The sequence below is a fragment of the Lynx canadensis genome, chromosome A2 (genome assembly GCF_007474595.2).
Source record: "Lynx canadensis isolate LIC74 chromosome A2, mLynCan4.pri.v2, whole genome shotgun sequence".
Taxonomy (NCBI): Eukaryota; Metazoa; Chordata; class Mammalia; order Carnivora; family Felidae; genus Lynx; species Lynx canadensis.
Window position 1 is genome coordinate 119906602 of NC_044304.2, and position 12466 is coordinate 119919067.

Here is a 12466-nt window from a genome sequence, read left to right on the forward strand (position 1 = left end):
GGACCCTCTTTCTAGCAGCTTCACCCTGCCCCCCGTGATGTTGTCTAAGAAAGATCCTAGATGGAGCATTTTCCCATTGAGGTTACAGGAAGACGGCAGTTTGGAAAACTTCTACCGCATATCCATTTTGAGGTGCCTCAAATAATAACGTAAAGAAAACATTTAAATACGAAAGCTAAGGTGAGGATGGGGGGTGGGGGAGGGTGTTGCAGAGAGTGGAGAAGGCAAAAGCAGACTCCTTAGCTTCATATTAACCATCATGGTCAATGGCTCCTGTGAAAGGGAGACGGTAGTTTATATAAAATCTTGTCAACCTACCTCGAAGTGGAAAGAAAGGCTCGTAGGAGTGATTGAAGAGTTTGTTTTATTTATTCCCTGCATCAGAAGAAAAATCAAGAGCTGCTTGGCGAGTCAGACGTAAATGAGTTATACAGGCCACTGACATGGTGGACCAAACTTTATAACAACCACATTTGCCGCTGTCAGGCCACAGGCTTCAGTGGCGCCAGCTGTAATTACGGCTGATCACCTTTAATTCAGAGCTGCCTGCCTTGATAAAGGTGTCACAGCAGCAACTGTGGCATCAGCATCAATTGGGGATGTCATGCTCCAGGCAGACGGCTGGAGAAAGCTCTTCCCCACCCCAGCCCCCAGGGTCAGGCAGACGGCTGGGCAAACCTTGCTTTTTAACTCTTCGCCCTGAGTGCAGCAATATTCCCTGAAGCTGTGATTTAAATTCCAAGGGACTCAGATTAACAGCCCTGTCCCCAGCAGCAGAGATCTTTAATAAACGGAGAGATTTCTCTGAACTGCGGAGTTTAGGAGTTGGGATCCTCTCCGCTTGGCAACAGGAGACGATACAAATGTTTGTAGCACCTATTCAGTTCATGGGTCACAAAACCAATGACAGGCAATAGACCCTGGCAGAAGCTATGATTATTTTTAAAAAAAAAAAAAAAAAAAAAAAAAAAAAACAAAAAACCCAACCCCCAAACCAAAAAAAAAAAAAACCAAACCTTGCAACCCCACGCCTTTCTTCTGCTTTTGTGGTATTTAAAAAAAATTCTAGTGAACTTCCCATTTTTTCAAAATCACATTTTTTTCTCCCTTTTTTAAAGGAGGCATTGAAGGGTGAGAGGAAGATTGAAGGGAGAGAAGGTAGGGTAAAAAAGTTGTGCTAACAAAGCAGCGAGTCTCTGGACTGTTCTAGGTAAAGTCCTGGGCAGAAGTGTGAAGTGAAGGATAGAATTTGCAGTTAAAAGGGCTTCACTGCTGTTAGTGAAGTGATGTTTGACTCCCCCCCACCCCCCCACCCCCCTTCCACCACCACCCCAGGCTGGTTTATCCTCACTCTGTAATTAAAGGAGAGACACACATACTGTTTGTTCTCCCTGTATCCTTTTAAACTCACAGACAGCCCCACCTGCACTGGTCCCCCCCCCTCCCACCCCACCCCCAGCAGGTAGAGGAACGGATAGCTTGTCTTTCATTTTGAGGATGGACGTGTTTTAATTCCCTCTTCCTTGGACAGCTCACCTGAGAGTGGGGTGCTAATCTCAGAAAGACAAGCTTTGTGTTTTGCGACCAGGGAGGGGGGCCTTTTCCCTTCTGCCCAGCACAGGCTGGGGGGGGGGGGGAGAAGCCACTATGATTTCCCAGTTCTTGATGGCTTCAGACGCAGGCGCGTGTTTGGCCCCAAAGTGGGGCTGCCCTTGCTGACAGGGAGGTCAGATGTGAGAAATCTCTGGAGGGCCGGTGGTTGGCATCCAGTGACAGAAAATCCCATCCAGCTCCAGGGGAAAAAAAAAAAAAAAAAGGAGCCTTGAGCAATGGAAACCGTGTCACCTGAAGGAAAGCTTGGGCTGGGGACCTGTCTTGGTTGGTCAAGCCCTGTCCTTCCAACCTGATGGTTCACCCACTGGAACTCCACCTATGCTGGTGTCTCCACTCCTGTTTCCAAACGCGGGGCCTTTTTTTTTTTCTTTTTTTTTTTTGTAACCAGCATATTGTATTTAAATCGGAACCAGTGGACCACAGAACCCCCAGGTCCCTCTCTGAGTACGAGGCAGCTGTTGGGCCCTCCCCAGGCGGCACTGTTTCCCCCTCTGTTTACTCGTTTCTAAGGGCAATTGCACCACGAAGGCTCCCTGAGTCTGGAACTCGGCCTGGGGCTGTTTTGGTTACATTGAAGTTTTTGCTTCAGTTCTGCCAGATTTAAATGGTGACTTCACCAGCACTGAGCTAAAAAGGAGAAGGGGGAGGAGGGCGAGCCCAGGAGAAAGAGCGAGCAAGTGAGCGAGCCGGAGGGAGAGAGCCAGAGCTAGGCGCAAGAGAAGGGCCAGCGCATTACATCATCGCTTGGCCTGGAATCAAGTGGGAAGGATATGACTCACTCAGGCTAGTTAAGCTTTGGCTCAAATTCTACACACACTCATTCCAGAGCTCTCATGTTCTGCACCTCAGGAGGGAATTCAGCCTCAGTGATGTCCATGAGGTTTGTTTTTAATTTTATTTTCTTTTTTCCCGATTTTATAGAATTTTTTTTGCCCCTACCACCTTCTTTTCTCCAGTCTTCGTTCCCCCTCCTTCTCTTCTTTTTCTTCCCCTTCTCCCCTTTCTGCCCGTCTTTGTTTCTCCTCTTCTTCCTTCTCCTCTTTCCCCAGCCCCTCCGCTCCTCTTCGTGTCCCGAAGAGGCATTTCTTTTCACTTTGATAAGAGTTTTTGTTCTAGCACAGCGACCTGAATGAGTTGAACCGAGGCCGGGGTTGGGCAAAAAAAAAAAAAAAAAAAAAAAAAAAAGGCAGAGCAAGCCAGAGCGACAGGAGCAAAGAGGCCACAAATAAAAAGCGAAGCGAGAAAGAGCAAACTCGGGCGAAGTTTCTTTGCGGCGGTGTCGCTCCTAATCGGAGGAGACAGGGAGAGAGTTAAAATGCAGGAACCAATCGCTTCAATGGTGATGTAATGCAAGAACCGCAGGGTAGTTAAGTAATGTGAGAGCAAGGGGGTCAGGGATGCAAAGCATTTACCTGCTCTCAAGGGGTTTTCAGTTTATTATCAATTGCAGTGACTGTAACTAGCTTCAGACTGCAATCTCTAATTATTCACAGACGCCCCTTTTTTATCTTTTATTATTAAAAGTAAAACTATATTATGGTATTTAAAAAAACATGATATTATCACAGCTGTGTATTATTTTCCACCAGGATTCTCTCACTCTCTCTCTCTCTCTCTCTCTCTCTCTCTCCCTCCCTCCCTCCCTCTGTGTATTTCTTAAATGGCTCAAAACGGTTGTCTTTTCAGAAGGTCGAAGTGAAGTGATGGCGTGGGGGGGGGGTGCTTTCTGAGTGTAACTGGTGAATTGCAAATGCCTGGAAAAGGATTCGGTGTGGTGTGCTATTGCATTTATTATTAAGAATAGACTGTAGGCTTTTACAGGAATAGATGCCGAACGGCCGAGGTAGCGGCCGTCTTTTGCCCATTATTTCAGCTCCTGTGAACAGCGCCTGTGCGTTTGCCTGAGGATTTTAACTTTCTGTTGTTTTATGTGACAACTTAAGCCAGTGCTATCGCTGGGACTTCTGTGTTCTTGAATTAATTTTAAGGTGATATGCCGGGGTTGTGGGAGAGATGATGAAAACTTCCTGATTGATTTGTCTGGACCCAGCCAGTTAATGTTGGCGAGTCAGGAATTAACACTAAATAAATGGAGAGAAGGGCAGACGATGCTGTTCTTAATGCTTCCAGGATCTTGTGTACCCAGAGAGAGAGACTTATATTTTGAAAATTACTACCACATTTCTGTGTGTGTCATAAAATATATTTAATGCTGTGTTGCACTGCTCAGGCTGAGAACTTTCTGAAACCATCCGGCATCATTATATAGTTACCAACTGAAGCCCTCTACAACTAGAGACCCGGCCCCCCTGAGAGCAGTCCTGACTCCTGGCTACTCCAAAACTTCTCTTTGCTCATTTCACTGTGATCATCATACAGTGAGATGCATAATGAGGCCTGGGGCATGTATCAGAGAGGTGTTTACGTTTATTTGTTGACTGCATGTTTTGCATATAATTGATCGTGACTTTTTAAGGATCTTCTTCCCTCTCTCCTTTTTTGGGCAGTGATGGAAGGGGCAGGGAAGGTAGAGGTAATTTTTGGAAGCAACAGCATGGTGTGGTGGAGGTCAAGAGGCCTGAGTGCAAATCCTGATGACCTTGAGCAAATCACTTAAAGCATCTGGGCTTCATTTTGAAATGAGGGAGCAGACAAGGTGGGCTGTAAGCCCCTCCCCCACGTGTGGAACCAATCTGAGATGGTCTCTGAAGTCCCTTCCAGCTGGAAAGTTCTGTGTCTGTGTCTGTGTCCGTGGTCTGTAAAAGTTTTGCTAAAAGGTATTTGGCATAGCCTTTCAGAGGAAAGTACATTTGAATTCAAGATGCATTCGTGCCTTCAATGAATGGAGGAGGGTGAGGAGAAACATGTCTTTCTCCACTTTGAAGATCGTTTTTTGTTTTTGCTTTTTGGCATGATGATTCCTCTTGTGAAAGCCTGGGTTTTCAGATGCTACCTGCAAGGGGTCCTCAAAGAGAGATGATTATGTAGGTGAGTCTGTCAGAAAGAGTGGCAGAATAGCGAGGGAGAATTCACTGATCCTGCAAGTTTCCCAGATGCATAAAATGATGCTGAAAGTGCAGCAGACATGTATGTTTCATTCACTCATAGTGATACAGAACAGTATTTGTAATGAATTTATTCCCCCCAAAAGATTACATGATTCTTTGATATGTTTCAGTAATTTTATTTAAAAACATTTTTTTAAGTCTTATTTATTTTGAGAGAGAGAGAGAGAGAAGGAGCGGGCAGAGGGGCAGGGAGAGAAAGAGAGAGAGAGAGAGAGAGAGAGAGAGAGAATCCCAAGCAGGTTCTGTGCCGTCAGCCCAGAGCCCAATGGAGGTGGGGGCTTGATCTCATGAACTGTGAGATCATGACCTGAGCTGAAATCAAGTGTCAGACGCTTAACTGACTGAGCCATCCAGGCTCCCCAGGTTCAGTCATTTTAACACAAACTCAAGTTTTTAGTTGAGATTGCAGGCTGCATTTTAAAACTTCAGAGAATGTGAAAGGCAAAACTTTTGTGCTTCTTAGAAAGATGATTTTCCCAAACAATATCCCCATTCTTCAGCCAAATTCCAGGGCCGTGGCCTTATTGTAAAGTATTTCTGGACCAGGCTTAATTGTGCATAGGGAGAAGGGCCACAACTATGCCTATCTGGGGGGAAGAATTATCCGGAGCTGAAACGAAACCACCGGTGAAGGTTATTAGTCATTGTGCAAAGTTTGATGAGTGCCAAATGTGTGCTTGAGACTCTTCAGGAATAAAGAGGGCATGATTTCTTTTTTTAGAGCATTACAATCTCTGTTGACTTGGCTCTGAGTTGTTCACCCATAATCAGAAATGTCCTGCTTACAACTGACAGGGAGGCAGGGCAAGGAGCGTGAGCCCAGCCGTGCTCTTGGGTCAGAGGAATATGGTCTCACTTCATCCCCAGGGTGGCCCGAAAGGGTTAAGAATCAAAGAATCGTCAGCTCCACTGTCTGGAGATTGTTTTGTTTTAAGTTTTTGGTTTGAGTATTGTTTTTGTAATTGGCATTTTTATTGAGAGAACTGTTGACTTGTGTGCATTTGTGAGAAGTAATAGTGATCCCACGTACCTTTAGCCGGTTGCCCCCAGCGGTGACATCTTACAAAACAATAGTAAATGTCACAGCCAGAGTACGGACATTGCTGTGATCCACGGCCCTTATTCAGTTTTTCTGGCTTTGTTTATGTGTGCGTTGTTTTTATCGGTGTGCAAACTGAGGGCCAGACAAGCTCTGACCCCTTGAGTTCATGCCACACTAGGTCTATCTCATCATCACTGGCAAACTTTCCACCACCATCACGACTGTTGGGGGCCTCGTGTCAGCACTTGTCAGTGGGGAATCTTGGTGACATTGTCTATGTTTCACCTTCTTTTGGGGCATGGCCTGAATGGCCCCTTTGCTCTCCATAGGGGTCCCTGGGACCATGCCTCACATGTTAGCAGGTGAAGGGGGAGGCAAGGCAAGGCTCTGATGGCACAACAGAAGAGGCACAGATGTGTTCCCTCTGTATGCAGGCACGGAGCTGAGAAATGCCAACTGTCCATGCCTGAGCTTAACCACAACCAGTGCTAAATGCCGCATTCTTCCTCTTGCCCTCTCATCTTTGCCCTGCTGGATACATCTCTGGCACCAGGGGTCAAGCATCTATTGATCAGAGAAATAGTGTAGGGTTTCCTGAAAAGAGCACGGCCTTTGGGGTCAAAAGGTGCCTGTGTTCAAATCACTTTTCCACTTACCAGTTGTGTGACTTTGGCAAGCCACTTAGAACCTCACTGTGCCATAGTTTCTATCTTCTGTGTAAAATGAGGGTAACCATGCCTACCGTGGGAGTTGGGAGGGGTGGAGATCTCTTTTAAGATCTCACTCACAGCGTACAGTGGGATCACAGGAAGTCAAGTCTTAGCTCCTACTACAATGAGAATGGCCGTAAAGGCTTCTCTGGGAGAAGGCTCTGTGCAGGTAACCAACTTCAGACTCTAACTGGGCCGCTTGTTCACACATCACTCAGCCTTCTTCCTTCGCTTGCCTGTCTTCCCTTATGCTCCTTTTTATCCAGAAAAGCAAGCAGGTCTGAGATCATATCAGGTACGAGAGAAGCAAAGGCACCATTCACATTAAAGCGAGGTGAGGACTGACAAATTGCCAGCACCCCGAGTGGAGGGAGAGATGAAAACGGGGGAGGTTGGGGAGAAGACTTACGTCCTCATTCATGCTCAGCTGTGGCTTCGTGAATGGGAAATGAAGTGTAATGGAGGTGAGTGATTTCGCTCCTGAGAACTGGATTCTATTCCTGGCTTGAATACGGGGTTTAGATCTGAGTGCCGTATGGGTGCAGTGTGTATCTTGAGAGTTGGGTGAGGCTGCTTAAGCTTGCTGCCTCCCCTCATGTATCTTCTCTGGTGGTCAAATGGTGTTTGGGGACCGAAGAGAAGGGGATTTCAAAGGTGGCAAATGGAAAAGTACTGTGATGGCAAGGTTCATGGAATCTTAGCGGTAATGGGGCTCAAAACGTTACCTCCGGGGCTCCATTCGAGGATCCCCGAGTCTATGCTGGAAATGGGCCCCAGGCTGTTGCAAGTTGTGTGATAAAAATGTCTTCTCACATTTTATTTAGTTAAGTGTTGGTCAGGAAGGCCAGGTCAGTAAGAGGCAGAGATTAGTATGGACTGATGAGAGAGAATGAGCACTGTCATGTGCCTGATAGAAAGTGGGATAGTCAAATCTGGAACTGCACTAAAAACAAAAACAAAAAAAGAAGCGGGGTCCCTGGGTGGCTCAGTGGGTTAAACATCCAAATTCGGCTCAGGTCCTGATCTCGTGGTCCGCAGATTCGAGCCCCGTGTCGGGATCTGTGCTGACAGCTCAGAGCCTGGAGCCTGCTTTAGATTCTCTGTCTCCCTTTCACTCTGTCCACCCCCCCCACCTACCCACGCTCTGTCTCTCTCTCTCTCTCTCTCAAAAATAAATAAACATAAAAAAAAAAAAAGAAGCAGTGGTTTGAACACTGGCTTCTGTTTTCTGCTCCCTTTTTGTCTGGTTTATATGGGCCTTTGACCTTTGGAGGGGACTCCTTTGCACTGGACTGCAGAAAGGTGTGAGTGCAAGTACCTGAATGAGTGATCATAGTCCAGGGATGTGGGGAATAGCTGAGAGGAGGAAGGAAAATGAGTGGCATTGATAAGGGTGGGTGAAGCCAATCAAAATTCTGTGGTCTAAATTTGTGTGTGATTTGTAAACAGTCTTTCCTAGTCTTCTTAGAGAGTACCACCAGTGCTTAGAGATTTATGTATTTCATGAGTCTCTGTTGCAACAAACCGGGTTCCCTGGCTACTTACAAACTGAAGTAAGTAAAACTGAAATTGACCTGCCTTAGAACTCCAAAGCCCACTACATAGTACATATACACTTTATAACAAGTCCATACATCTTTCTTCTTGCACTTACGCTGGCAAGAAAGCTTATTTAATGACTGATGAAGCAACACTGTCCCCAAGAAGAATTAATCAATAGTCCGCAGTCATTATGGAGAGCGCGACAGTAGTTCTACAACAGACGAAGCCCATCCAGCTATCAGCAAAGTCTTCCTTTCCTCCACAGAATACCAAAAGTTGAATTCTACCTTATGTATGATTTCTTTCTTTGGCGTCTGAATGACTGCAATAGAACTGGATGTGTCCAAAAAAACAAAGCCTGGAAAAAATAATAATAAGGCTCCAAATGAATGCCAAGGTATCTGTTAATGCACAGACTCAATCACTCATCTTAATGGGAGATGGAAATGAGGCCAACGGGCTGTGTTACATAAGCTGGAATGCCTACCATGAGTTGCTGTGTTTTAGGAGCCCGTGGACTTTTATTTTTTTTCCTTTTAAATCAAAGATCTTTGAAGAATTGAAGTCCTATTAAGCTGGACATGTGCTGACATGGCAGAGAGGCCAGCTTGGCCTCGTCTAGCCTGTGGACCTCTTGGCGGCCCCCTGGCTTTGCCACTCTGCCCTCGGTGGGGTCCATGTTACTGCTAAGGGAAGGTCTGTGAAGCAAGCTCTTGTCAGAGGTGGAACCCGTTGATTCGAAATCTGATACGGCCCATGTGATTGTGCCCTATGAATTGTGTTGGAGTCAGATCTGTGTTCCAACTCTGGCTTTGCCACTTGCTAGCTATGTGACTGTTGACAGTCTGTTGAAAGTTTTGAGCCACATTTACTTCATCTACGAGACAGGGTCCATGAAATGGTGACTATAAAGCACTCAGCATAGTAGATGTTCAGTAAATGTTAGTTATTTAATAATGGGACCAAATGGGACCAGTTGACATTTTTGGAAGTCTGGATGATGATACATTTGGGGCATCAGTAAGGTAAAGAGAAATGCTGTCATTCAGCAGTTCCTTCCCTGACAGGTAAACTGAGTCACAGAAGGCGGGTGAGACTGTGAGCAGTAGGAGAGGGGAGAGGAGAGTCCTATTGTGGACCCTGTTCTGTGTCACCAGACCTCTTCACTGGCCAGAAAATGAGGTCTCAGATCTCTCTGTAAAGCAGTTTATTTCAGTGCCAAGAAGAGGCAGGTCTTACCCACTCCCCCCCCCGCCCCCAACCCCCACCTTTATCTAGTTAAGTAGTAGGTTTCTTTTTTAGATGGCATAAAGCAGGTTTCCTTTTGCATCTGTGTCTTCTTAACCTTCTTATTTGTTTGAATACTTCAGTCAGCTCAGCCGCAGTGCAATAAAAGGCTGATCTTCTTTAATTCCTCGGGAATTAATCATAATAACAGCAATTATGATAAACCCATTTAGTGTAAATGTAGATGTAAATTACTTTTGCGTTGCATTTTCGCCTTCACTTTGCTCTCAGGCAGTATCCACCCTTACACGATTGCACAGTGGCCTCTCTCTAGCCACACCATTTTTCTGAATTCCCTTCTTGACCTAGCTTGGAACATGGCTGCTTTCTGGCCTCTTCTTTCCATCCTGGGCAACGAGGAAGCTTCAGTGTACAGGTCACAGGGGACGTCAGCTCGTTAGGCTTCCCTCTCACCATCCAGAACTTCTTAGCGGTAGAATAATAATCCCATAATTCTAAATGCATCGATAAGGCAGGAACCCTAGAGATCCTTCAGCGGAACCGTTCATTTTATAGATTCAGAAATCGAGGCCACCTGAAGATGTGGTGAATTATCCAGTATCCATACAGCAGAGAGATGAATTATCGTAAAGCTATTTGGTGGCAGGGCCAGGGCCTGGCTCGGATGCAGGGAGAAACACATGTCTGCCCCGCCAGGCTATTGGGTTTCCCAGTGCCAAGAGCTCCATCTTCTTGCTCAAGCGTATGCTTTTTCGGGCCTCTTTTGAGTTCTGGCTCCTGGGGAGGATGTGGTGGGAGAGAGCAAAGAAAGACTCAGATGAGCAGGGGCACAGGGGAGACCGACCAGCTGGCTTCGAGAAGCTCAGAGTCATTCAGGCACCTAGCAGTACAGTGACTCCACCCTCCGGTCTGGAGGGAGGGACGGGGAAATAAATGGACAAGATAGCTCGCTTTCCACCTCCGGCCAAAAGCTCCCTGGTGTCTCGTTAGTGGGTGGGGCGTGCTGTCCCTGGGCCATAAATGAGATGGGGTAACCGTCCAGGAGTCTGGCTCTCTGCTTCCCACCACTCTCGCCTTCCTCCCTCTCCCTGCACCAGCTCTCACTGCACTGAGTGCGTGTCTGATGAGGACAGAGTTTGGAATCCGCCCCAGAACCAGCACCCACCCACCTGCAGGATGTGACCTCTGGGCTCTGAAACTCGCTGCTTCCTCCCTCTTCCTGCCCACCTAGGGACCGGTTTTAGACCACAATTCCCAACACAACCCACTTCGCACTTTAATCCCAAAGAGACTCAGGCACTCTGTGACCACAGAAAACTTGTCACTTCATTACGATTCTGAAAAAGAGAAAAAAAAGAGAGAGAGAGAGAGAGAGAGAGCAAAGGGTAATTCATAGTTGTTTTAATGACTTTGCATCCTTTCCCATGGAGGCAGCTTTCAGCTGTTAGGCACAAAGGATGCCAGCTCTGACATCTCACAGTGTGACGGGGGCAGCGTTTTTCATAATGCTTTATCACAAGATTCTTCACAGCCAGTTAACCCAATTAATCTTCCCACAGTAATTATCCAGGTGCTGTACAATTCGGCTTCCCTGAAGTCTCCAAAGCTCTGCTGTGTGAAGATGAACTATTATGCCTCCCGACCTTGAAAGGATGTTTCTAACTAATTAATGATTGTTACGTGCTTGGAAAATGCACTTTGGAAATATGCTGGTGCTAATATGTCTGAAGCTCCCCCTGTGCTGTTGCACAGGATGCAAGTTGGAAATCATTCCTGTCATTTGTAAATCATATCAGGAAGAAGATGACCCTTTCTTTTCTCGGCTACGTATCTGGCCCCCCTCCCTTCCTGCCTCCACCACACATTTGTTCTTTGTCCATTTCTCCTCATCTGTGAAATAACCATCTTTGGTGCAATAGGCTAGTGATTCATAGGATTTCCTCCGTGAGGTGAGAAGTATCATTCTGGGTCTGTTTAACCGTGTGGTCTTTAATGAGGCAAACTGAAAACTGCTAATGGCTGAACTACGAGTAAAAGAGACATGTTTTTTTGTTTTGTTTTGTCTTGTTTTGCAGGTGGTAAAGTGGCTTTGAAACTTTTTTGATATGAACGACAGTAAGAAATATTTTATCTTGTAGCCCAGTATCCTCACATGTGTGTGTTTACGTGTGTGTGTGTGTGTGTGTGTGTGTGTGTGTGTAGTTTGATGAAACAGTACTTAATTTTTACCGCGTGTGACGTTCTTGGATATCTGATATTCTATTCATTTTTCTGAGATACTAGTCACGTCAGATTGAACTGATTTTAACAATTCCTCACCAACTGACCCACTAATGAACTACGTTCAGAGTTGGAAAAGCATTGACATGGTAGACACGTCACAAGAATGATGGACAATGGTCAGGAGACCCGGGGCATGTTGCCAGTTCTGTCCCAACACTCCAGGATTCCTTCCCCAAACCTTGGGGTCCTCGTATAAAATTAAGGTATTTGTTTTTAAACAAATTTTAAACTGGATTTACTCTCCAAGTACTTTCTGGAAAATCCTCTCATTTGGAAGCCAAGCATGGAAGACAGAGCCCCCACTGGCCCGCAGCTGCTCCCTTAACTCACGTCTGCGCCTCTTCTCAGGAGCCCTTGAGACTCCAAATTTCATAAGTCTCTTCTAGTGCTGGAATTCAATGACCATTTTATCTCCTAGGTAATAGATTCATCTCACGGAACACACCAGGTTTTACTTCTGTTGATTCTGAGCTGGGATTCTCTATTGGGGATCTTCGGAACCCATGGGAATTTTTGCTCTAGGACCATAGTTGTACCCCGAGTCAGTTTTTAGCTTGTTCTTAGGCCCCATGGTCTAGGCTTCTCCAGGGAAGAAGGAGTCCGAAAGGTCTTTGGCAGATGCATGAGCAGGCAGACATGTGGGGACCTTTATTTATGCATCGTGTCCACAATTTTTTTTTTTTTTGCCTCCTAAATTCAGCAGGTTCCTGCTTTTTAACACAGCTCAAATCATTTGGCTTACAGCTGGTAAAATACAATTTTCTGGTTCTCAGAAAGAAAGACTTTTCAGACTTATAAAAAGAGAAGCTCATAAGACTTCTTGAACATCAAATAGCTCTTACAAAACACCATTTTGATGAGTTAAGTGTAAATGAATCAGAAACATACGGATTAAATTTCCCTTGAAAGACACATGGGTTTAAGAATTAAGGGGGGAAAGTGCTTGGCAAGATGGATTT

At 45.8% G+C, this 12466-nt stretch overlaps 1 protein-coding gene across 3 annotated transcripts in view; it reads left to right on the forward strand.

The window, feature by feature from the left end:
• The first annotated feature begins 2247 nt into the window (after positions 1–2247).
• The window catches only part of CREB5 (cAMP responsive element binding protein 5), a 128435-nt gene continuing 118216 nt past the window's right edge, over positions 2248–12466 (forward strand). Inside the window, exon 1 of one of the 3 annotated variants that reach the window (XM_030308160.1) lies at positions 2248–2494. In XM_030308160.1, the coding sequence (XP_030164020.1) occupies positions 2448–2494 (47 nt within the window). In that variant the 5' untranslated portion in view covers positions 2248–2447. The remainder of the gene's footprint in view (positions 2495–12466) is intronic. The other 2 variants (XM_030308159.1, XM_030308158.1) reach the window with 2 other exon arrangements.